This window comes from Oncorhynchus clarkii, chromosome 26 (assembly GCF_045791955.1).
Source record: "Oncorhynchus clarkii lewisi isolate Uvic-CL-2024 chromosome 26, UVic_Ocla_1.0, whole genome shotgun sequence".
Classification (NCBI taxonomy): Eukaryota; Metazoa; Chordata; class Actinopteri; order Salmoniformes; family Salmonidae; genus Oncorhynchus; species Oncorhynchus clarkii.
The window spans coordinates 38,369,939-38,392,958 of record NC_092172.1 but is presented as its reverse complement, the minus strand read 5'-3'; the positions used below and the strand labels follow the sequence as shown (position 1 = coordinate 38,392,958).

At 44.8% G+C, this 23,020-nt stretch overlaps 1 protein-coding gene across 1 annotated transcript in view; it reads left to right on the top strand.

Annotated features, from left to right (window-relative positions):
• The window catches only part of LOC139384817 (A disintegrin and metalloproteinase with thrombospondin motifs 7-like), a 187,485-nt gene that overhangs the window by 54,015 nt on the left and 110,450 nt on the right, over positions 1–23,020 (top strand). Inside the window, exon 9 of the mRNA XM_071129710.1 lies at positions 3,969–4,113. Coding sequence (XP_070985811.1) covers positions 3,969–4,113 — 145 coding nt within the window. The remainder of the gene's footprint in view (positions 1–3,968; positions 4,114–23,020) is intronic.

The window sequence follows — 23,020 nt, the reverse complement described above, 5'->3', positions numbered from 1 at the left end:
CTATTGGGCTAATCATTGGGCGAGTTCGTTTTGCATGGTCCGGTGCCCGGGTAGGCAAAGTTTGTACATTTTTACACCATTCCATTGGCTCTCCACTCCCTCGGGGCAGTCATGCAAAACGAACTCGCCTATGAGTAGAGTCTCAGGTGTGCCACAAGAAAATTAGCTGGCGGGTGAAATGAAAACATTCTTTCAACGCATTGGTTGGCTCGTGGTTCAGAACAATTACATTGGTTGGCTCGTGGTTCAGAACAATTACATTGGTTGGCTCGTGGTTCAGAACAATTACATTGGTTGGCTCGTGGTTCAGAACAATTACATTGGTTGGCTCGTGGTTCAGAACAATTACATTGGTTGGCTCGTGGTTCAGAACAATTACATTGGTTGGCTCGTAGTTCATAACAATTACATTGGTTGGCTCGTGGTTCAGAACAATTACATTGGTCTGAAACATTTTCAATCAAGATAATACACTTTTAAAAATGTTAATCAATATCATACACTTAAAATAGTTTAAATCAAGATAATACACTTTTAAAAACAGGAGCTTGTTGTGTAGCATTGTTTTGTGAATTCCATTATGTGAGCAGCGAGGCAGACATAAGGCTACCAACCATGCATTGAGAGTGTGGAGCCGGGAACAGTCTGTTATTTGTGTGGTGTGAAAACATTCTAATTTGTCAAAATGCAGAGCTTATGTTCCCTCTTCCCACGTGAGAATACGACATGTTGACTTTCCCTGGATAACCTAGCTCACCCTTAAATGGCTATGATCAGGTTATGATCAGGGCAGGGGTGCAACTTTGGTTTTAGAAATGGGGGGGGCATAACTATATTATTATAATTATTATTTGTGTTTAAAAAATACAAATGTTTTTTATTATTATTTTTATTTTTAATTATTTGTAGATTTATTATTTGTATATTTTCATCCAGTCTGATAAACACTCCAAACAACCTACCCTACCGCTCGGAGGCGTCCACATGGTCCTAAAGCACACCGCTGCCTCCCTTTGTATCAAAAAATCAAATCAAATCCAATTTTATTTGTCACATACACATGGTTAGCAGATGTTAATGCGAGTGTAGCGAAATGCTACACTCGCATTGTTGCACAGCCTGCACAGCCTGCACTAAGTGATTGTTGCACAGCCTGCACTAATGATAAAACTGGGGGGGACACAAAAGCAATTTTAGAATGTGGGGGGGGCATGTGCACCCCTGGATAAGGTTATAGGCTACAGCACCATTGTGGAAACAGGTGCTGCGAGAGTGAAATCAACACGGTAGATTATTACACAGCCTGCACTAAGTGATTATTACACAGCCTGCACTAAGTGATTGTTACACAGCCTGCATGCACTAAGTGATTGTTACACAGCCTGCACTAAGTGATTGTTACACAGCCTGCACTAAGTGACTGTTACACAGCCTGCACTAAGTGATTGTTACACAGCCTGCACTAAGTGATTGTTACACAGCCTGCACTAAGTGATTTCTACACAGCCTGCACTAAGTGATTGTTACACGGCCTGCACTAAGTGACTGTTACACAGCTTGCACTAAGTGACTGTTACACAGCCTGCACTAAGTGATTGTTACACAGCCTGCACTAAGTGATTGTTACACAGCCTGCACTAAGTGATTGTTACACAGCCTGCACTAAGTGATTGTTGCACAGCCTGCACTAAGTGACTGTTACACAGCCTGCACTAAGTGATTGTTGCACAGCCTGCACTAAGTGACTGTTACACAGCCTGCACTAAGTGACTGTTACACAGCCTGCACTAAGTGATCGTTACACAGCCTGCACTAAGTGATCGTTACACAGCCTGCACTAAATGCAAGCAAGGTAAGACCATTTTTTTCAGATAAGTGTTCATTATTACATTAATTCATGCTTAGACGATGCATAGGCCATATAAAATGGTGTGGTTGGCAAGAGTTTGAGTAGCCTACTAAAATACATTAAAGCCTATTTGTAGCCTATATTTGATTCTGGGAATTCTCTCCCTATGGCACTCGTAACTTGAATGCGCCTGTAAAGGAATATTTATCTTGCATAGAACACACAGCAACAAGCCGACTGGTACTGCTTTCAAACATGATTTATGCTATATTGTCTCCCCCTTTCATCCATTACAAACATATGTTGGGCGTCTATTTTAATAAATCCATTATTCATTTGTTTAGGCAGGTCCTAAGAAACATTAAAAGACAAATAAAATGTATTTGTAAAAATAAATGTTACGGCATATTTATGTTAGGCTGCTGGTTTGTGGCATGCACACAAAATCAATAGTTTTGTCCATTAAACAGAGAAGACACACTTAGGCTACCCTGATCACAGTCAATACACATATATGTTATAGAGGCTAGGAGTATAATGAAATATAACAGAATCAAATACAAATATTTTTCCCACACAACTTGCATCATGGCAATGTGTGGAACTGCTGTCATATAAAAACGGGGTGATATTTTAAAACATTTTAAAATGTTTGGAGTGTTTAACGCAAACCCATGCCTTTTATCTCTTCCCTAATCTGGTTGTCAGGGAGCAGGCGCAGGGTCTTACATTGAGAGTATCTTCATCATGTTACCCATAGAAAATAATAGCAATCTATATATTTTCAAAAGCATTCTAGTATTCATATTTCACAACCTTTGCAGGCTTTTGGAGTTGCCTATATCCAACACCAGAGGTATTCAACTCTTACCTTATGAGGTCCAGAGCCTGCTGGTTCTCTGTTCTACTGTACCTGATAATGAATTGCACCCACCTGGTGTCCCAAGTCTAAATCAGTCCCTGGTTTTCAGACTTTTCTAATCATTACTCGTTTTGTTGGCAGATGTGGACCGTTCCAGCATCTTAAAAGTGTGCCCGGGCAGAGATGATGCATACTAATATAAAATCAATCACTTAGAATTAAAACTGTTCCAATACTAGGATTTGTAAATGTCCCTTATGGAGATAGATTGGATCCCCATAAAAGGGGGATTGACTCATTGATCTTTTTGTTCATGTGATAGAATGCCTGCTGTACTCATGTAGTTCCAGCTTGGCATTTTGACTGAGCTGGAGTTGACTTCTAACGACTGGTTTGACTGTGACGCCTCCTTGATTCTGTGTCATGCAGACAGCTCTCTAAATTCTGTTAGCACCCTGTCAGCTTTTTTACATGGAGACCTTGTCAACGCCATCACTGTCTACTCAGTCACATACAGCCCTGTCAACTATGAAATATATGGCCCATTAAAATTAGGCTCAATCATATTTAAGCCCCCTCCATTTTGTTCCAGCCTTAAAGGGATAGTTTGGGATTTGTCAATTTTATTTATCCTTTATTTAACTAGGCAAGTTTGTTAAGAAAATATTCTTATTTACAATGATGGCCTACCCCGGCCAAACCCTAACCCGGACAACACTGGGCCAATTGTGCGCCGCCATATGGGACTGCCCATCACGGCCGGTTGTGATACAGCCTGGAATCGAACCAGGGTCTGTAGTGACACCTCTAGCAATGAGATGCAGTACCTCAGACCGCTGCGCCACTTGGGAGCCCCAAAACAAGAGGACTGATAATGAAGCATGTTATCTATTTTACCAGAGTCCAAAGAAGTCTTGGATACCATTTTTATGTCTGTCTAGTATGAAGGAAGTTAAGAGGTACTTTCACGAGCCAATGCTAACTAGTGTTAGCACTAACTTAGCCAGGCTATCAGTTTTTTCACTAAGCTAGTAAGCATTGGCTCGCAAAACGGTCTCTAACTTCCTTCATACTGGACGCAGAGTCATAAAAATGGTATCCAAGAGTTCATCTGATCTGGAGAAGTCGATAACATGCTCATTGCCAAAATCCTAAACTATCCATTTAATAACACACCTTTTCAGGATCTCGATGTGTGCATGTTTCACTATAATGTGTTTGTCTGACCACCCTGTTGTTGTGGTTGTTCCTCCTCAGTCGAGGCTGGGGCTGGTGCCTGGATGACCCCCCCATGCGGGACGTGCTGGATCTGAACTCTGTTCCCCCCGGGGTCCTGTACAGTGCTGCCCACCAGTGCCGCCTACAGTACGGCTCTGGATCCCTGCTCTGTGACGACGTGGACGTAAGACCCCTGAATCTGAACCAATACTTGTCTGTTTCTTCAGCATACTCCTGCTATCTGCATATCCCTCCATGGTGTGTCCTCTCTGTCCTACAACCCTCATCACAGATCTCCCCTTCTCACTTCTCCTCTTGTCCTCTCTGTCCCACAACCCCCATCACAACTCTCCCCTTCTCACTTCTCCTATTGTCCTCTCTGTCCTACAACCCTCATCACAGCTCTCCCCTTCTCACTTCTCCTCTTGTCCTCTCTGTCCCACAACCCTCATCACAACTCTCCCCTTCTCACTTCTCCTCTTGTCCTCTCTGTCTTACAACCCTCATCACAGCTCTCCCATTCTCACTTCTCCTCTTGTCCTCTCTGTCCTACAACCCTCATCACAACTCTCCCCTTCTCACTTCTCCTCTTGTCCTCTCTGTCCTACAACCCTCATCACAGCTCTCCCCTTCTCACTTCTCCTCTTGTCCTCTCTGTCCTACAACCCTCATCACAGCTCTCCCCTTCTCACTTCTCATCTTATCCTCTCTGTCCTACAACCCTCATCACAGCTCTCCCCTTCTCACTTCTCCTCTTGTCCTCTCTGTCCAACAACCCTCATCACAGCTCTCCCCTTCTCACTTCTCATCTTATCCTCTCTGTCCTACAACCCTCATCACAGCTCTCCCCTTCTCACTTCTCCTCTTGTCCTCTCTGTCCTACAACCCTCATCACAACTCTCCCCTTCTCACTTCTCCTCTCTGTCCCACAACCCTCATCACAGCTCTCCCCTTCTCACTTCTCCTCTTGTCCTCTCTGTCTTAAAACCCTCATCACAGCTCTCCCCTTCTCACTTCTCATCTTATCCTCTCTGTCTACAACCCTCATCACAGCTTTCCCCTTCTCACTTCTCCTCTTGTCCTCTCTGTCTTACAACCCTCATCACAGCTCTCCCCTTCTCACTTCTCATCTTATCCTCTCTGTCTACAACCCTCATCACAACTCTCCCCTTCTCACTTCTCCTCTCTGTCCCACAACCCTCATCACAGCTCTCCCCTTCTCACTTCTCCTCTTGTCCTCTCTGTCCCACAACCCTCATCACAGCTCTCCGCTTCTCACTTCTCCTCTTGTCCTCTCTGTCCTACAACCATCATCACAGCTCTCCCCTTCTCACTTCTCCTCTTGTCCTCTCTGTCCTACAACCCTCATCACAGCTCTCCCTTTCTCACTTCTCCTATTGTCCTCTCTGTCCTACAACCCTCATCACAACTCTTACCTTCTCACTTCTGCTCTTGTCCTCCTCTTCACTAACCTTGCTCTTCATTCCCCCACTAGTTACTGTAACCCTGCATCACTACTCTTAGCCCTTCCACCTTCTCCTCCCTCAATCGCTTCCTTACTGCTCTCTGTCTTTATTCTCACATCACCCTCCATTTTGCTCTTTACTCCCCCACTACTCATTACTCCTCATCATCATTACTCCTCCACTCCTCATTCTCATTACTCCTCATCCTCATTACTCCTCCACTCATAATTTCTCCTCATCCTCTTTACGCCTCATCCTCTTTACTCTTCATGCTCTTTACGCCTCATCCTCATTACTCCTCCACTCATCCTCATTACTCCTCATCCTCTTTGCACCTCATCCTCCTTACTCCTCCCCTCATCCGCATTCATCCTCATTACTCCTCCCCTCATCCTCATTAATCCTCATTACTCCTCACCCTCATTACTCCTCATCCTCATTATTCCTACACTCCTCATCCTCTTTACTCCACATCCTCTTTACTCCTCCACTCCTCATCATCATTACTCCTCATCCTCATTACTCCTCATCCTCATTATTCCTACACTCCTCGTCCTCTTTACTCCTCATCATCTTTACTCCTCCACTCCTCATCCTTATTGCTCCTCATCCTCATTACTCCTCATCCTCTTTACTCCTCCACTCCTCATCCTCATTACTCCTCATCCTTATTTCTCCTACACTTTTCCTCTTAACTTCTCCACTCATCGTCCATATTACTCCTCATCCACATTACTCCTCATCCTCATTACTCCTCATTACTCCTCATTACTCCTCATCCTCTTTACTCCTCCACTCCTCATTCTCATTACTCCTCATCCTCTTTACTCCTCCACTTCTCATCATCATTACTCCTCATTCTCATTACTCCTCATTCTCATTACTCCTCATGCTCTTTACTCTTCATCCTCTTTACTCCTCTCCTCTTTACTCCTCTACTCCTCATCCTCTTTACTCTTCATCCTCTTTACTCCTCTACTCCTCATCCTCTTTACTCTTCATCCTCTTTACTCCTCTACTCCTCATCCTCTTTACTCTTCATCCTCTTTACTCCTCTACTCCTCATCCTCTTTACTCTTCATCCTCTTTACTCCTCTACTCCTCATCCTCTTTACTCTTCATCCTCTTTACTCCTCTACTCCTCATCCTCTTTACTCTTCATCCTCTTTACTCCTCTACTCCTCATCCTCTTTACTCTTCATCTGCTTTACTCCTCTACTCCTCATCCTCTTTACTCTTCATCCTCTTTACTCCTCTACTCCTCATCCTCTTTACTCTTCATCTGCTTTACTCCTCTACTCCTCATCCTCTTTACTCTTCATCCTCTTTACTCCTCTACTCCTCATCCTCTTTACTCTTCATCCTCTTTACTCCTCTACTCCTCATCCTCTTTACTCTTCATCTGCTTTACTCCTCTACTTCTCATCCTCTTTACTCTTCATCCACTTTACTCCTCTACTCCTCATCCTCTTTACTCTTCATCTGCTTTACTCCTCTACTCCTCATCCTCTTTACTCTTCATCCTCTTTACTCCTCTACTCCTCATCCTCTTTACTCTTCATCCTCTTTACTCCTCTACTCCTCATCCTCTTTACTCTTCATCCTCTTTACTCCTCTACTCCTCATCCTCTTTACTCTTCATCCTCTTTACTCCTCTACTCCTCATCCTCTTTACTCTTCATCCTCTTTACTCCTCTACTCCTCATCCTCTTTACTCTTCATCTGCTTTACTCCTCTACTCCTCATCCTCTTTACTCTTCATCCTCTTTACTCCTCTACTCCTCATCCTCTTTACTCTTCATCCTCTTTACTCCTCTACTCCTCATCCTCTTTACTCTTCATCTGCTTTACTCCTCTACTCCTCATCCTCTTTACTCTTCATCCTCTTTACTCCTCTACTCCTCATCCTCTTTACTCTTCATCTGCTTTACTCCTCTACTCCTCATCCTCTTTACTCTTCATCTGCTTTACTCCTCTACTCCTCATCCTCTTTACTCTTCATCCTCTTTACTCCTCTACTCCTCATCCTCTTTACTCTTCATCTGCTTTACTCCTCTACTCCTCATCCTCTTTACTCTTCATCTGCTTTACTCCTCTACTCCTCATCCTCTTTACTCTTCATCCTCTTTACTCCTCTACTCCTCATCCTCTTTACTCTTCATCCTCTTTACTCTTCATCCTCTTTACTCCTCTACTCCTCATCCTCTTTACTCTTCATCCTCTTTACTCCTCTACTCCTCATCCTCTTTACTCTTCATCCTCTTTACTCCTCTACTCCTCATCCTCTTTACTCTTCATCCTCTTTACTCCTCTACTCCTCATCCTCTTTACTCTTCATCCTCTTTACTCCTCTACTCCTCATCCTCTTTACTCTTCATCTGCTTTACTCCTCTACTCCTCATCCTCTTTACTCTTCATCCTCTTTACTCCTCTACTCCTCATCCTCTTTACTCTTCATCCTCTTTACTCCTCTACTCCTCATCCTCTTTACTCTTCATCCTCTTTACTCCTCTACTCCTCATCCTCTTTACTCTTCATCCTCTTTACTCCTCTACTCCTCATCCTCTTTACTCTTCATCTGCTTTACTCCTCTACTCCTCATCCTCTTTACTCTTCATCCTCTTTACTCCTCTACTCCTCATCCTCTTTACTCTTCATCTGCTTTACTCCTCTACTCCTCATCCTCTTTACTCTTCATCCTCTTTACTCCTCTACTCCTCATCCTCTTTACTCTTCATCCTCTTTACTCCTCTACTCCTCATCCTCTTTACTCTTCATCCTCTTTACTCCTCTACTCCTCATCCTCTTTACTCTTCATCCTCTTTACTCCTCTACTCCTCATCCTCTTTACTCTTCATCTGCTTTACTCCTCTACTCCTCATCCTCTTTACTCTTCATCCTCTTTACTCCTCTACTCCTGATCCTCTTTACTCTTCATCTGCTTTACTCCTCTACTCCTCATCCTCTTTTCTCTTCATCTGCTTTACTCCTCTACTCCTCATCCTCTTTACTCTTCATCTGCTTTACTCCTCTACTCCTCATCCTCTTTACTCTTCATCCTCTTTACTCCTCTACTCCTCATCCTCTTTACTCTTCATCCTCTTTACTCCTCTACTCCTCATCCTCTTTACTCTTCATCTGCTTTACTCCTCTACTCTTCATCCTCTTTACTCCTCTACTCCTCATCCTCTTTACTCCTCTACTCCTCATCCTCTTTACTCTTCATCCTCTTTACTCCTCTACTCCTCATCCTCTTTACTCTTCATCCTCTTTACTCCTCTACTCCTCATCCTCTTTACTCTTCATCCTCTTTACTCCTCTACTCCTCATCCTCTTTACTCTTCATCTGCTTTACTCCTCTACTCCTCATCCTCTTTACTCTTCATCCTCTTTACTCCTCTACTCCTCATCCTCTTTACTCTTCATCCTCTTTACTCCTCTACTCCTCATCCTCTTTACTCTTCATCCTCTTTACTCCTCTACTCCTCATCCTCTTTACTCTTCATCCTCTTTACTCCTCTACTCCTCATCCTCTTTACTCTTCATCCTCTTTACTCCTCTACTCCTCATCCTCTTTACTCTTCATCTGCTTTACTCCTCTACTCCTCATCCTCTTTACTCTTCATCCTCTTTACTCCTCTACTCCTCATCCTCTTTACTCTTCATCCTCTTTACTCCTCTACTCCTCATCCTCTTTACTCTTCATCCTCTTTACTCCTCTACTCCTCATCCTCTTTACTCTTCATCCTCTTTACTCCTCTACTCCTCATCCTCTTTACTCTTCATCCTCTTTACTCCTCTACTCCTCATCCTCTTTACTCTTCATCCTCTTTACTCCTCATCCTCTTTACTCTTCATCTGCTTTACTCCTCTACTCTTCATCCTCTTTACTCTTCATCCTCTTTACTCCTCTACTCCTCATCCTCTTTACTCTTCATCCTCTTTACTCCTCTACTCCTCATCCTCTTTACTCTTCATCCTCTTTACTCCTCTACTCCTCATCCTCTTTACTCTTCATCCTCTTTACTCCTCTACTCCTCATCCTCTTTACTCTTCATCCTCTTTACTCCTCTACTCCTCATCCTCTTTACTCTTCATCCTCTTTACTCCTCTACTCCTCATCCTCTTTACTCTTCATCCTCTTTACTCCTCTACTCCTCATCCTCTTTACTCTTCATCCTCTTTACTCCTCTACTCCTCATCCTCTTTACTCTTCATCCTCTTTACTCCTCTACTCCTCATCCTCTCTACTCTTCATCCTCTTTACTCCTCATCCTCTTTACTCTTCATCCTCTTTACTCCTCTACTCCTCATCCTCTTTACTCTTCATCCTCTTTACTCCTCTACTCCTCATCCTCTTTACTCTTCATCCTCTTTACTCCTCTACTCATCATCCTCTCTACTCTTCATCCTCTCTACTCTTCATCCTCTTTACTCCTCTCCTCTTTACTCCTTTACTCCTCATCCTCTCTACTCTTCATCCTCTTTACTCCTCTCCTCTTTACTCCTTTACTCCTCATCCTCTCTACTCTTCATCCTCTTTACTTCTCTCCTCTTTACTCCTCTACTTCTCATCCTCTTTACTCTTCATCCTCATTACTCCTCTCATCTTTACTCCTCTACTTCTCATCCTCATTACTTATCCACTCCTCATTCTCTGTCAATCAGTTATGTTCTTCTCCTCTCTATACTCACATCACCCCTATAACCTCTCAACAGACTGCTGTCTGCTCCATTAAAACATCATCCCTATAACCTCTCAACAGACTGCTGTCTGCTCCATTAAAACATCTCACCTATAACCTCTCAACAGACTGCTGTCTGCTCCATTAAAACATCTCACCTATAACCTCTCAACAGACTGCTGTCTGCTCCATTAAAACATCACCCCTATAACCTCTCAACAGACTGCTGTCTGCTCCATTAAAACATCTCACCTATAACCTCTCCACAGACTACTGTCTGCTCCATTAAAACATCACCCCTATAACCTCTCAACAGACAGCTGTCTGCTCCATTAAAACATCATCCCTATAACCTCTCAACAGACAGCTGTCTGCTCCATTAAAACATCACCCCCATAACCTCTCAACAGACTGCTCTCTGCTTAAACCATATATGAGACATGCTCTCTAAGTGGCCACCAATCGCGTCAATACACACAGCTTCCTGCGTCAGTACACACTGTGCAGCAATGCTCCGGCAATTGTCCATGTGATTGGAGTGACCGAATTTAAAGGGCAACAAATTGGAACAAAAGCATTTCATCTTTAAAGCCCAGATGTGTTGGCAAACGAGCTACAAGCCAATACATGCATATAAGGTTCAAAGTGGCAAGCTTTATGGTTTAGGACACTCAAGCCTATTGGATTCGCAAGTCTTTGTTTGTCTAAAAGTGTTTACAAAAAAAGGCGCAAAGAGTTTTAGACAAACAAGCATATGTTGTCTTGGTTCGAGTCGCGCTACTGAAGGCGATTTTCCAGTTTTGATTCCGTTTACATTTCATTATGAAGGGGAAGACCCACAGAAGAACATACACAGAATCTGTGTAAACAGCATACGTTCATCCCCGGCTGTCTTCTCAAAACATTAATGAGAGAAAACGGTTCAATGAGTTCATCTGTACGTTAATGAACAGTCATGATTCCAATAGTACCCTTTTGATAGAAAATGCTTGCCTGCTGACAGTTGATTGCCGTAGGCTTCGCTGTAATGTGAAAAAGATGCCGTGAGCGATAATACACTGGTCTCACATTTTAAACAGTACATACATAAACAGCCTATAGGTTCACCGAATTTACCTAATACACCCCTCGGGAATTCCTCGCTTGCCACTTGATTGAATAGCGTCCCCCTTAACTGTAACAGTTTTTGACAGAATCTGAGGGGGCCTATATGTGTTGGGTTAAAGGAAAATGGGGTGATTTGCTTGAATTACCAGCGAGCTACTGCGAGGGCCAGAAAGATAAACTCGCAGCCGCCTCGGGAGGCGGAAATAGAGCCGCCGAATGTGTATCCATTTATCACTTCTGGAATTATGGCGATTTGAGCTGGAATTACACCAGTTCCCCCTGTCAAAATGGATGTTTGGTATATCCGGCGCTTGGAAACCGTCAAGGTTTAAGTGGTTAGAACAACTGGCGTGAGACAGCGGGGAGGGTAGCTGATTAACAAGCCCCTTGCTGGGCACTGAGCTCATAATTTGAGCTCATTGAGGAGTTATGCAGTGAAGTCAGCTGGAACAGGATGGATGGTGGCACAGGACTGTGTTCCTGCAGACTTTACATAGAATTCCTCTGGTAGGGTGTTATGTTGTGGAAACCACGTAGTTTACACCAAAACCTCTGCTTTCAAAACTGCCCTGTAAGGTTGAGAAAAATTGGCATTTCAATAGAGAGAGGGAGTAGAGAGGGAGGGAGTGGGGAGAGAGAGGGAGGGAGTGGGGAGAGAGAGGGAGGGAGTGGGGAGAGAGAGAGAGGGAGTGGGGAGAGGGAGGGAGTGGGGAGAGAGAGGGAGGGAGTAGGGAGAGAGAGAGAGAGAGAGAGAGAGGGAGAGAGTGGGGAGAGAGAGAGAGGGAGAGAGTGGGGAGAGAGAGAGAGGGAGTGGGTAAAGAGAGGGAGGGAGTGGGGAGAGAGAGAGAGGGGGAGGGAGTGGGGAGAGAGAGAGGGGGAGTGGGGAGAGAGAGAGGAGTGGGGAGAGAGCGAGGGAGTGGGGAGAGAGAGAGAGAGAGAGAGGGAGGGAGTGAGGAGAGAGAGGGAGGGAGAGAGAGAGACCACACACCAACATTCTCATCCAGGGTTGGAGTTACTACAGCCCTTTGTATGAATAACATTAGCTGCTCACTCCGTGTGCTTGGGTTTACAGGAAGCCCACCAGGGCAGGAAAGCAAGCGTGGGATAGATCATCTCCTTCAACCCTTTTTGGTGCTATTGCCAGGACTGAAGCAGGAAACCTGAATGGAATTAGGGAATCATTGGTTTCCTCCTCCCCTTTCGATCGTGGTTGGGAGGAGGACTATTTCTTTCTTAGTCTGTGTTTTGTAAACAACTCTGGAACAAAACATTCCCAATCAAATAAATGAGTGAGAATTTGACACTTTTCCCAACGGGCAAATCTTGTTGAAATGACGACATTCCAAGATTAGAACCAAGTGGTTGTTGAAATGACGACATTCCAAGATTAGAACCAAGTGGTTGTTGAAATGACGACATTCCAAGATTAGAACCAAGTGGTTGTGGGTTAAGGCTGAATCATAACTTCAGGTCTGAATTGACATTTATGTGTGATTTAGCAGGATTTAGTTATTCGGAGTTAGGATGTAATTTACTAGCTCGTTAGTAAGTAAGCGTTTCGTATACAACGAGGATACATGTTTAACATTCACTAATTGGCTGATGGAGGGATGAAGATATTAGATCAACTGAAGGGATGAATTGTAGTTGTATGGAGATTTAATAAGGAGTGCCCAAATAAAGAACCAAGGTGTCATTATTAAATGTAACGTGGACAAGCTGTATGATGTAGTAAAGTACATGAGGACCGTCAAATACAGAAACTATAAATCACTTTTGATAGCAGCACTAATATATCAAATGCTCATTAATATACTGTATGCGCACACACACACACATGGTTGGGCCCGAAGACTGTAAGAAGTGTGCATAGCAATAACTCAATTCCCTTGTGAAACACTAACCAGGTTTCCATCTTACCTTTTTAATGTGAGTAAAGTACATGTCGTCTGATGGACACCGCTAATTTGCGGGTAAACTTTCCAAATTCTCACAAAGCAAAATACCTTAGACAAGGTGGGATCTTTTTGTGTCTGTAAAATGAATTATGCTAGAAATGGAGGTTATTTACATAACCATCATATCGAAGTAAACTTGGAGTCACGTGATATGTTGTGTGGTCCTCCCACTACGACTCAGGAAAGCATGCAGTTTATTAGGCTACGGATGAAATAAGTTATGATGAACTTCACAGGGTGATGAAAGTGCACGGTGATGAACTTCATAGGGTGGTGAAAGTGCACGGTGACGAGCTTGATGCTCCTTTCCTATCAATATCCAGGGTCTTATTCTGGTGACATGATGATTGACGCTTGGCTGCTGCTTATTTTTATTTGTCAATCTTGCTCTTTTGTTTCTAATAATGTCATCATGCAGGTTATACCCTCTGTATGTGTGAGCTGTTGGCTAGAGCACATGTACCAAAACCAGAGTGGGCACCTCGCTGTATCACGCAACACACAAGAGTGTAAAATGGGATGGAAACCAGAGTGGGCACCTCGCTGTATCAACACACAGAGTGTAAAATGGGATGGAAACCAGAGTGGGCACCTCGCTGTATCAACACACAGAGTGTAAAATGGGATGGAAACCAGAGTGGGCACCTCGCTGTATCAACACACAGAGTGTAAAATGGGATGGAAACCAGAGTGGGCACCTCGCTGTATCAACACACAGAGTGTAAAATGGGATGGAAACCAGAGTGGGCACCTCGCTGTATCAACACACAGAGTGTAAAATGGGATGGAAACCAGAGTGGGCACCTCGCTGTATCAACACACAGAGTGTAAAATGGGATGGAAACCAGAGTGGGCACCTCGCTGTATCAACACACAGAGTGTAAAATGGGATGGAAACCAGAGTGGGCACCTCGCTGTATCACGCAACACACAGAGTGTAAAATGGGATGGAAACCAGAGTGGGCACCTCGCTGTATCAACACACAGAGTGTAAAATGGGATGGAAACCAGAGTGGCACCTCGCTGTATCAACACACAGAGTGTAAAATGGGATGGAAACCAGAGTGGGCACCTCGCTGTATCAACACACAGAGTGTAAAATGGGATGGAAACCAGAGTGGCACATCGCTGTATCAACACACAGAGTGTAAAATGGGATGGAAACCAGAGTGGGCACCTCGCTGTATCAACACACAGAGTGTAAAATGGGATGGAAACCAGAGTGGGCACCTCGCTGTATCACGCAACACACAGAGTGTAAAATGGGATGGAAACCAGAGTGGGCACCTCGCTGTATCAACACACAGAGTGTAAAATGGGATGGAAACCAGAGTGGGCACCTCGCTGTATCAACACACAGAGTGTAAAATGGGATGGAAACCAGAGTGGGCACCTCGCTGTATCACACACAGAGTGTAAAATGGGATGGAAACAACACACAGAGTGTAAAATGGGATGGAAACCAGAGTGGGCACCTCGCTGTATCAACACACAGAGTGTAAAATGGGATGGAAACCAGAGTGGGCACCTCGCTGTATCAACACACAGAGTGTAAAATGGGATGGAAACCAGAGTGGGCACACAGAGTGTAAAATGGGATGGAAACCAGAGTGGGCACCTCGCTGTATCAACACACAGAGTGTAAAATGGGATGGAAACCAGAGTGGGCACCTCGCTGTATCAACACACAGAGTGTAAAATGGGATGGAAACCAGAGTGGGCACCTCGCTGTATCAACACACAGAGTGTAAAATGGGATGGAAACCAGAGTGGGCACCTCGCTGTATCAACACACAGAGTGTAAAATGGGATGGAAACCAGAGTGGGCACCTCGCTGTATCAACACACAGAGTGTAAAATGGGATGGAAACCAGAGTGGGCACCTCGCTGTATCAACACACAGAGTGTAAAATGGGATGGAAACCAGAGTGGGCACCTCGCTGTATCAACACACAGAGTGTAAAATGGGATGGAAACCAGAGTGGGCACCTCGCTGTATCAACACACAGAGTGTAAAATGGGATGGAAACCAGAGTGGGCACCTCGCTGTATCAACACACAGAGTGTAAAATGGGATGGAAACCAGAGTGGGCACCTCGCTGTATCAACACACAGAGTGTAAAATGGGATGGAAACCAGAGTGGGCACCTCGCTGTATCAACACACAGAGTGTAAAATGGGATGGAAACCAGAGTGGGCACCTCGCTGTATCAACACACAGAGTGTAAAATGGGATGGAAACCAGAGTGGGCACCTCGCTGTATCAACACACAGAGTGTAAAATGGGATGGAAACCAGAGTGGGCACCTCGCTGTATCAACACACAGAGTGTAAAATGGGATGGAAACCAGAGTGGGCACCTCGCTGTATCACGCAACACACAGAGTGTAAAATGGGATGGAAACCAGAGTGGGCACCTCGCTGTATCAACACACAGAGTGTAAAATGGGATGGAAACCAGAGTGGGCACCTCGCTGTATCAACACACAGAGTGTAAAATGGGATGGAAACCAGAGTGGGCACCTCGCTGTATCACGCAACACACAGAGTGTAAAATGGGATGGAAACCAGAGTGGGCACCTCGCTGTATCAACACACAGAGTGTAAAATGGGATGGAAACCAGAGTGGGCACCTCGCTGTATCACGCAACACACAGAGTGTAAAATGGGATGGAAACCAGAGTGGGCACCTCGCTGTATCAACACACAGAGTGTAAAATGGGATGGAAACCAGAGTGGGCACCTCGCTGTATCAACACACAGAGTGTAAAATGGGATGGAAACCAGAGTGGGCACCTCGCTGTATCAACACACAGAGTGTAAAATGGGATGGAAACCAGAGTGGGCACCTCGCTGTATCAACACACAGAGTGTAAAATGGGATGGAAACCAGAGTGGGCACCTCGCTGTATCAACACACAGAGTGTAAAATGGTATGGAAACCAGAGTGGGCACCTCGCTGTATCAACACACAGAGTGTAAAATGGGATGGAAACCAGAGTGGGCACCTCGCTGTATCAACACACAGAGTGTAAAATGGGATGGAAACCAGAGTGGGCACCTCGCTGTATCAACACACAGAGTGTAAAATGGGATGGAAACCAGAGTGGGCACCTCGCTGTATCAACACACAGAGTGTAAAATGGGATGGAAACCAGAGTGGGCACCTCGCTGTATCAACACACAGAGTGTAAAATGGGATGGAAACCAGAGTGGGCACCTCGCTGTATCAACACACAGAGTGTAAAATGGGATGGAAACCAGAGTGGGCACCTCGCTGTATCAACACACAGAGTTTAAAATGGGATGGAAACCAGAGTGGGCACCTCGCTGTATCAACACACAGAGTGTAAAATGGGATGGAAACCAGAGTGGGCACCTCGCTGTATCACGCAACACACAGAGTGTAAAATGGGATGGAAACCAGAGTGGGCACCTCGCTGTATCAACACACAGAGTGTAAAATGGGATGGAAACCAGAGTGGGCACCTCGCTGTATCAACACACAGAGTGTAAAATGGGATGGAAACCAGAGTGGGCACCTCGCTGTATCAACACACAGAGTGTAAAATGGGATGGAAACCAGAGTGGGCACCTCGCTGTATCAACACACAGAGTGTAAAATGGGATGGAAACCAGAGTGGCACCTCGCTGTATCAACACACAGAGTGTAAAATGGGATGGAAACCAGAGTGGGCACCTCGCTGTATCAACACACAGAGTGTAAAATGGGATGGAAACCAGAGTGGGCACCTCGCTGTATCACGCAACACACAGAGTGTAAAATGGGATGGAAACCAGAGTGGGCACCTCGCTGTATCAACACACAGAGTGTAAAATGGGATGGAAACCAGAGTGGCACCTCGCTGTATCAACACACAGAGTGTAAAATGGGATGGAAACCAGAGTGGGCACCTCGCTGTATCAACACACAGAGTGTAAAATGGGATGGAAACCAGAGTGGGCACCTCGCTGTATCAACACACAGAGTGTAAAATGGGATGGAAACCAGAGTGGGCACCTCGCTGTATCAACACACAGAGTGTAAAATGGGATGGAAACCAGAGTGGGCACCTCGCTGTATCAACACACAGAGTGTAAAATGGGATGGAAACCAGAGTGGGCACCTCGCTGTATCAACACACAGAGTGTAAAATGGGATGGAAACCAGAGTGGGCACCTCGCTGTATCACGCAACACACAGAGTGTAAAATGGGATGGAAACCAGAGTGGCACCTCGCTGTATCACGCAACACACAGAGTGTAAAATGGGATGGAAACCAGAGTGGGCACCTCGCTGTATCAACACACAGAGTGTAAAATGGGATGGAAACCAGAGTGGGCACCTCGCTGTATCAACACACAGAGTGTAAAATGGGATGGAAACCAGAGTGGGCACCTCGCTGTATCAACACACAGAGTGTAAAATGGGATGGAAACCAGAGTGGGCACCTCGCTGTATCAACACACAGAGTGTAAAATGGGATGGAAACCAGAGTGGCACCTCGCTGTATCAACACACAGAGTGTAAAATGGGATGGAAACCAGAGTGGGCACCTCGCTGTATCACGCAACACACAGAGTGTAAAATGGGATGGAAACCAGAGTGGCACATCGCTGTATCAACACACAGAGTGTAAAATGGGATGGAAACACATTTCATTTGTATTTCTTGTATTCGGTACATGGGATTTTAACCTCATAAGTTATATTTATGTGCGCTATGTCATCACGCAACAAATCAACAAGCTCATTTGGTGGAAACACATCTCTGGTGGGAAAAATGAGCATATTGTTTTTCTGCAGATGTTAGAATTTTTCAATTCAAATTTGTCAACAATTGTATGGAGACCTAGCTACTGACACATCCATCATATCATTCCCCACAGAGGCTTACACACAAAGGCACAAGCACAGCATGCAGGGCTACTGACACATCCATCATATCATTCCCCACAGAGGCTTACACACAAAGGCACAAGCACAGCATGCAGGGCTACTGACACATCCATCATATCATTCCCCACAGAGGCTTACACACAAAGGCACAAGCACAGCATGCAGGGCTACTGACACATCCATCATATCATTCCCCACAGAGGCTTACACACAAAGGCACAAGCACAGCATGCAGGGCTACTGACACATCCATCATATCATTCCCCACAAAGGCTTACACACAAAGGCACAAGCACAGCATGCAGGGCTACTGACACATCCATCATATCATTCCCCACAGAGGCTTACACACAAAGGCACAAGCACAGCATGCAGGGCTACTGACACATCCATCATATCATTCCCCACAGAGGCTTACACACAAAGGCACAAGCACAGCACGCAGGGCTACTGACACATCCATCATATCATTCCCCACAGAGGCTTACACACAAAGGCACAAGCACAGCATGCAGGGCTACTGACACATCCATCATATCATTCCCCACAGAGGCTTACACACAAAGGCACAAGCACAGCATGCAGGGCTGACATTATTTTTCTGTTCACTTCTTGTTTTATCTCCATTTTGATAACCACAACAGTCTTCCGAGTAGGACCGACTCGACCAGCCAATCTGTCTGCGATATTTGTCGAGTAATTGAAAAAGAAGGGCATCAGCTCTCTCACAGTTCGATAGATGTTTGTTCATTGTCCTCGTTCTAAAGCCGAACAGCTTCAAGAAGGTCAATGCTAACGTCAGAATCAGACACAGCTGACCATTCTGCCTCTTCACAAACAAAATGTCAGTCCCTCCCCAAAAAATACACACAAGTCTATCTCCATCGTCCCAATCTCCCGGCACCAGTCCGATAAACCCTGAAATCGTCCTTTTGGAGCTCTTATCTCAAGTCTCCACATTCAGCAATGGAGTAGATGGTGAAGTCCCAGTCGCCCCCCTCTCTCCTTGGTGTTGTGTGAGGGAGCAGACCATGTCTCTCTCCAGAGAGGCTTGTAGTAGCTTCCCAACGTGTCGTCCCATGCCACCAGCTTGTACTTATCGCAGCACCAGGACGCCAGACCAGAGTCACTGTCTCTGACCTAGGGTCAATCTTTAAGAGTGCTCTCTAATGGAATCAGACGCACCTCTGGACACCCGCCTCAGGGCTCAGACACAAGAGATCTTCCTCATGATAAGAAAGCTTTACGGCGGGATAAAATGCTGAGCAGTGAACTCGGTACCATTTTGCCAATGCAAAGGTTAAGACTTGGCTTGTGTATCAGCAAAGATTATGTAGGGGGCTCGGTGGGTGGTGTAGGGGGCTCGGTGGGTGGTGTAGGGGGCTCGGTGGGTGATGTAGGGTGCTCGGTGGGTGGTTTCGGGGGCTTGTGGGTGATGTAGGGGGCTCGGTGGGTGGTGTAGGGGGCTCGTGGGTGATGTAGGGGGCTCGGTGGGTGGAGTAGGGGGCTCGGTGGGTGATGTAGGGGGCTCGGTGGGTGGTGTAGGGGGCTCGGTGGGTGACGTAGGGGGCTCTGTGGGTGACGTAGGGGGCTCGGTGGGTGACGTAGGGGGCTCGGTGGGTGACGTAGGGGGTTCGGTGGGTGGCGTAGGGGGCTCGGTGGGTGATGTAGGGGGCTTGGTGGGTGGCGTGGGGGCTCGTGGGTGAGGTAGGGGGCTCGTGGGTGACGTAGGGGGCTCGGTGCTGACGTAGGGGGCTCTGTGGGTGACGTAGGGGGCTCGGTGTAGGACACCTACACCACCCGATGTCACAGGAAGGCCATAAAGATCATCATCAAGGACAACAACCACCCTAGCCACTGCCTGTTCACCCCGCTATCATCCAGAATGCGAGGTCAGTACAGGAGCATCAAAGCAGGGACTGAGAGACTGAAAAACAGCTTCTATCTCAAGGCCATCAGACTGTTAAACAGCCACCACTAACATTGAGTGGCTGCTGCCAACACACTGACTCAACTCCAGCCACTTTAATAATGGGAAATGATGGAAATTTATGTAAAATATATCACTAGCCACTTTAAACAATGCTACCTAATATAATGTTTACATACCCTACATTACTCATCTCATATGTATATACCGTACTCTATATCATCTACTGCTTCTTTATGTAATACATGTATCACTAGCCACTTTAAACTCTGCCACTTTGTTTACATACCCTACATTACTCATCTCATATGTATATACTGTACTCGATACCATCTACTGCATCTTGCCTATGCCGTTCTGTACCGTCACTCATTCATATATCTTTATGTACATATTCTTTATCCCGTTACACTTGTGTGCATAAGGTAGTAGTTTTGGAATTGTTAGGTTAGATTACTCGTAGGTTATTACTGCATTGTCGGAACTAGAAGCACAAGCATTTCGCTACACTCGCATTAACATCTGCTAACCATGTGTACGTGACCATTAACATCTCCTAACCATGTGTACGTGACCATTAACATCTCCTAACCATGTGTATGTGACCATTAACATCTCCTAACCATGTGTACGTGACCATTAACATCTCCTAACCATGTGTATGTGACCATTAACATCTCCTAACCATGTGTATGTGACCATTAACATCTGCTAACCATGTGTACGTGACCATTAACATCTCCTAACCATGTGTATGTGACCATTAACATCTGCTAACCATGTGTACGTGACCATTAACATCTGCTAACCATGTGTATGTGACCATTAACATCTCCTAACCATGTGTATGTGACCATTAACATCTGCTAACCATGTGTACGTGACCATTAACATCTGCTAACCATGTGTATGTGACCATTAACATCTCCTAACCATGTGTATGTGACCATTAACATCTCCTAACCATGTGTACGTGACCATTAACATCTGCTAACCATGTGTATGTGACCATTAACATCTCCTAACCATGTGTATGTGACCATTAACATCTGCTAACCATGTGTATGTGACCATTAACATCTCCTAACCATGTGTACGTGACCATTAACATCTGCTAACCATGTGTATGTGACCATTAACATATCCTAACCATGTGTATGTGACCATTAACATCTGCTAACCATGTGTATGTGACCAATAACATCTCCTAACCATGTGTACGTGACCATTAACATCTGCTAACCATGTGTATGTGACCATTAACATCTCCTAACCATGTGTATGTGACCATTAACATCTGCTAACCATGTGTATGTGACCATTAACATCTGCTAACCATGTGTATGTGACCATTAACATCTGCTAACCATGTGTATGTGACCATTAACATCTGCTAACCATGTGTATGTGACCAATAACATCTGCTAACCATGTGTATGTGACCATTAACATCTGCTAACCATGTGTATGTGACCATTAACATCTCCTAACCATGTGTACGTGACCATTAACATCTGCTAACCATGTGTATGTGACCATTAACATCTCCTAACCATGTGTACGTGACCATTAACATCTGCTAACCATGTGTATGTGACCATTAACATCTGCTAACCATGTGTATGTGACCATTAACATCTCCTAACCATGTGTATGTGACCATTAACATCTGCTAACCATGTGTATGTGACCATTAACATCTGCTAACCATGTGTATGTGACCATTAACATCTGCTAACCATGTGTATGTGACCATTAACATCTGCTAACCATGTGTACGTGACCATTAACATCTGCTAACCATGTGTATGTGACCATTAACATCTGCTAACCATGTGTATGTGACCATTAACATCTCCTAACCATGTGTATGTGACCATTAACATCTGCTAACCATGTGTATGTGACCATTAACATCTGCTAACCATGTGTATGTGACCATTAACATCTCCTAACCATGTGTATGTGACCATTAACATCTCCTAACCATGTGTATGTGACCATTAACATCTGCTAACCATGTGTAGGTGACCATTAACATCTGCTAACCATGTGTATGTGACCATTAACATCTGCTAACCATGTGTACGTGACCATTAACATCTGCTAACCATGTGTATGTGACCATTAACATCTGCTAACCATGCGTATGTGACCATTAACATCTGCTAACCATGTGTACGTGACCATTAACATCTCCTAACCATGTGTATGTGACCATTAACATCTGCTAACCATGTGTAGGTGACCATTAACATCTCCTAACCATGTGTATGTGACCATTAACATCTCCTAACCATGTGTATGTGACCATTAACATCTCCTAACCATGTGTATGTGACCATTAACATCTCCTAACCATGTGTATGTGACCATTAACATCTGCTAACCATGTGTATGTGACCATTAACATCTCCTAACCGTGTGTACGTGACCATTAACATCTGCTAACCATGTGTATGTGACCAATAACATCTCCTAACCATGTGTACGTGACAAATAAATATCTTTTGATTTGAAGCGTGTGATATAGTATTCTAGCAAAGACCAACACAGTACTAACTGTAAATAAATCAATAGTTTAATTCCACAAGATGGTTGGCCAAGATGGTTACCTAGTTAAAGTTGTGGCTAGCTAGCTAACTAAATTACCAACTCATTTTGCGAACTGCACATCACTACCCATGAAGCATCGTTACCCAGCACTCCACAAAAACTGTCTCAGAGCGAGTGACATCACCTATTGAAACACTACTAACTCGCACCGCTAACTAGCTAGCCATTTCACACCGGTTACAACAGCATGGAATGTTCTTTTGAAATATGCCCTCCTGTGACTGTGGGGCTCAACATTGATTCATGAAGTAACATCCCCAGATAGTGTAGAGAGAAATGACATCCTTAATGCCAGAGAGCATTACTTCACAGATGGCTACAGTACATATCATTTGATTCTGTAATGGTTTTCTTGGAACATACCATATTAATCCTAATCCTCGCTGTATGTCTCTGTCGTGTTTTAAACCCGGTAATGTTTGCTGTTCCA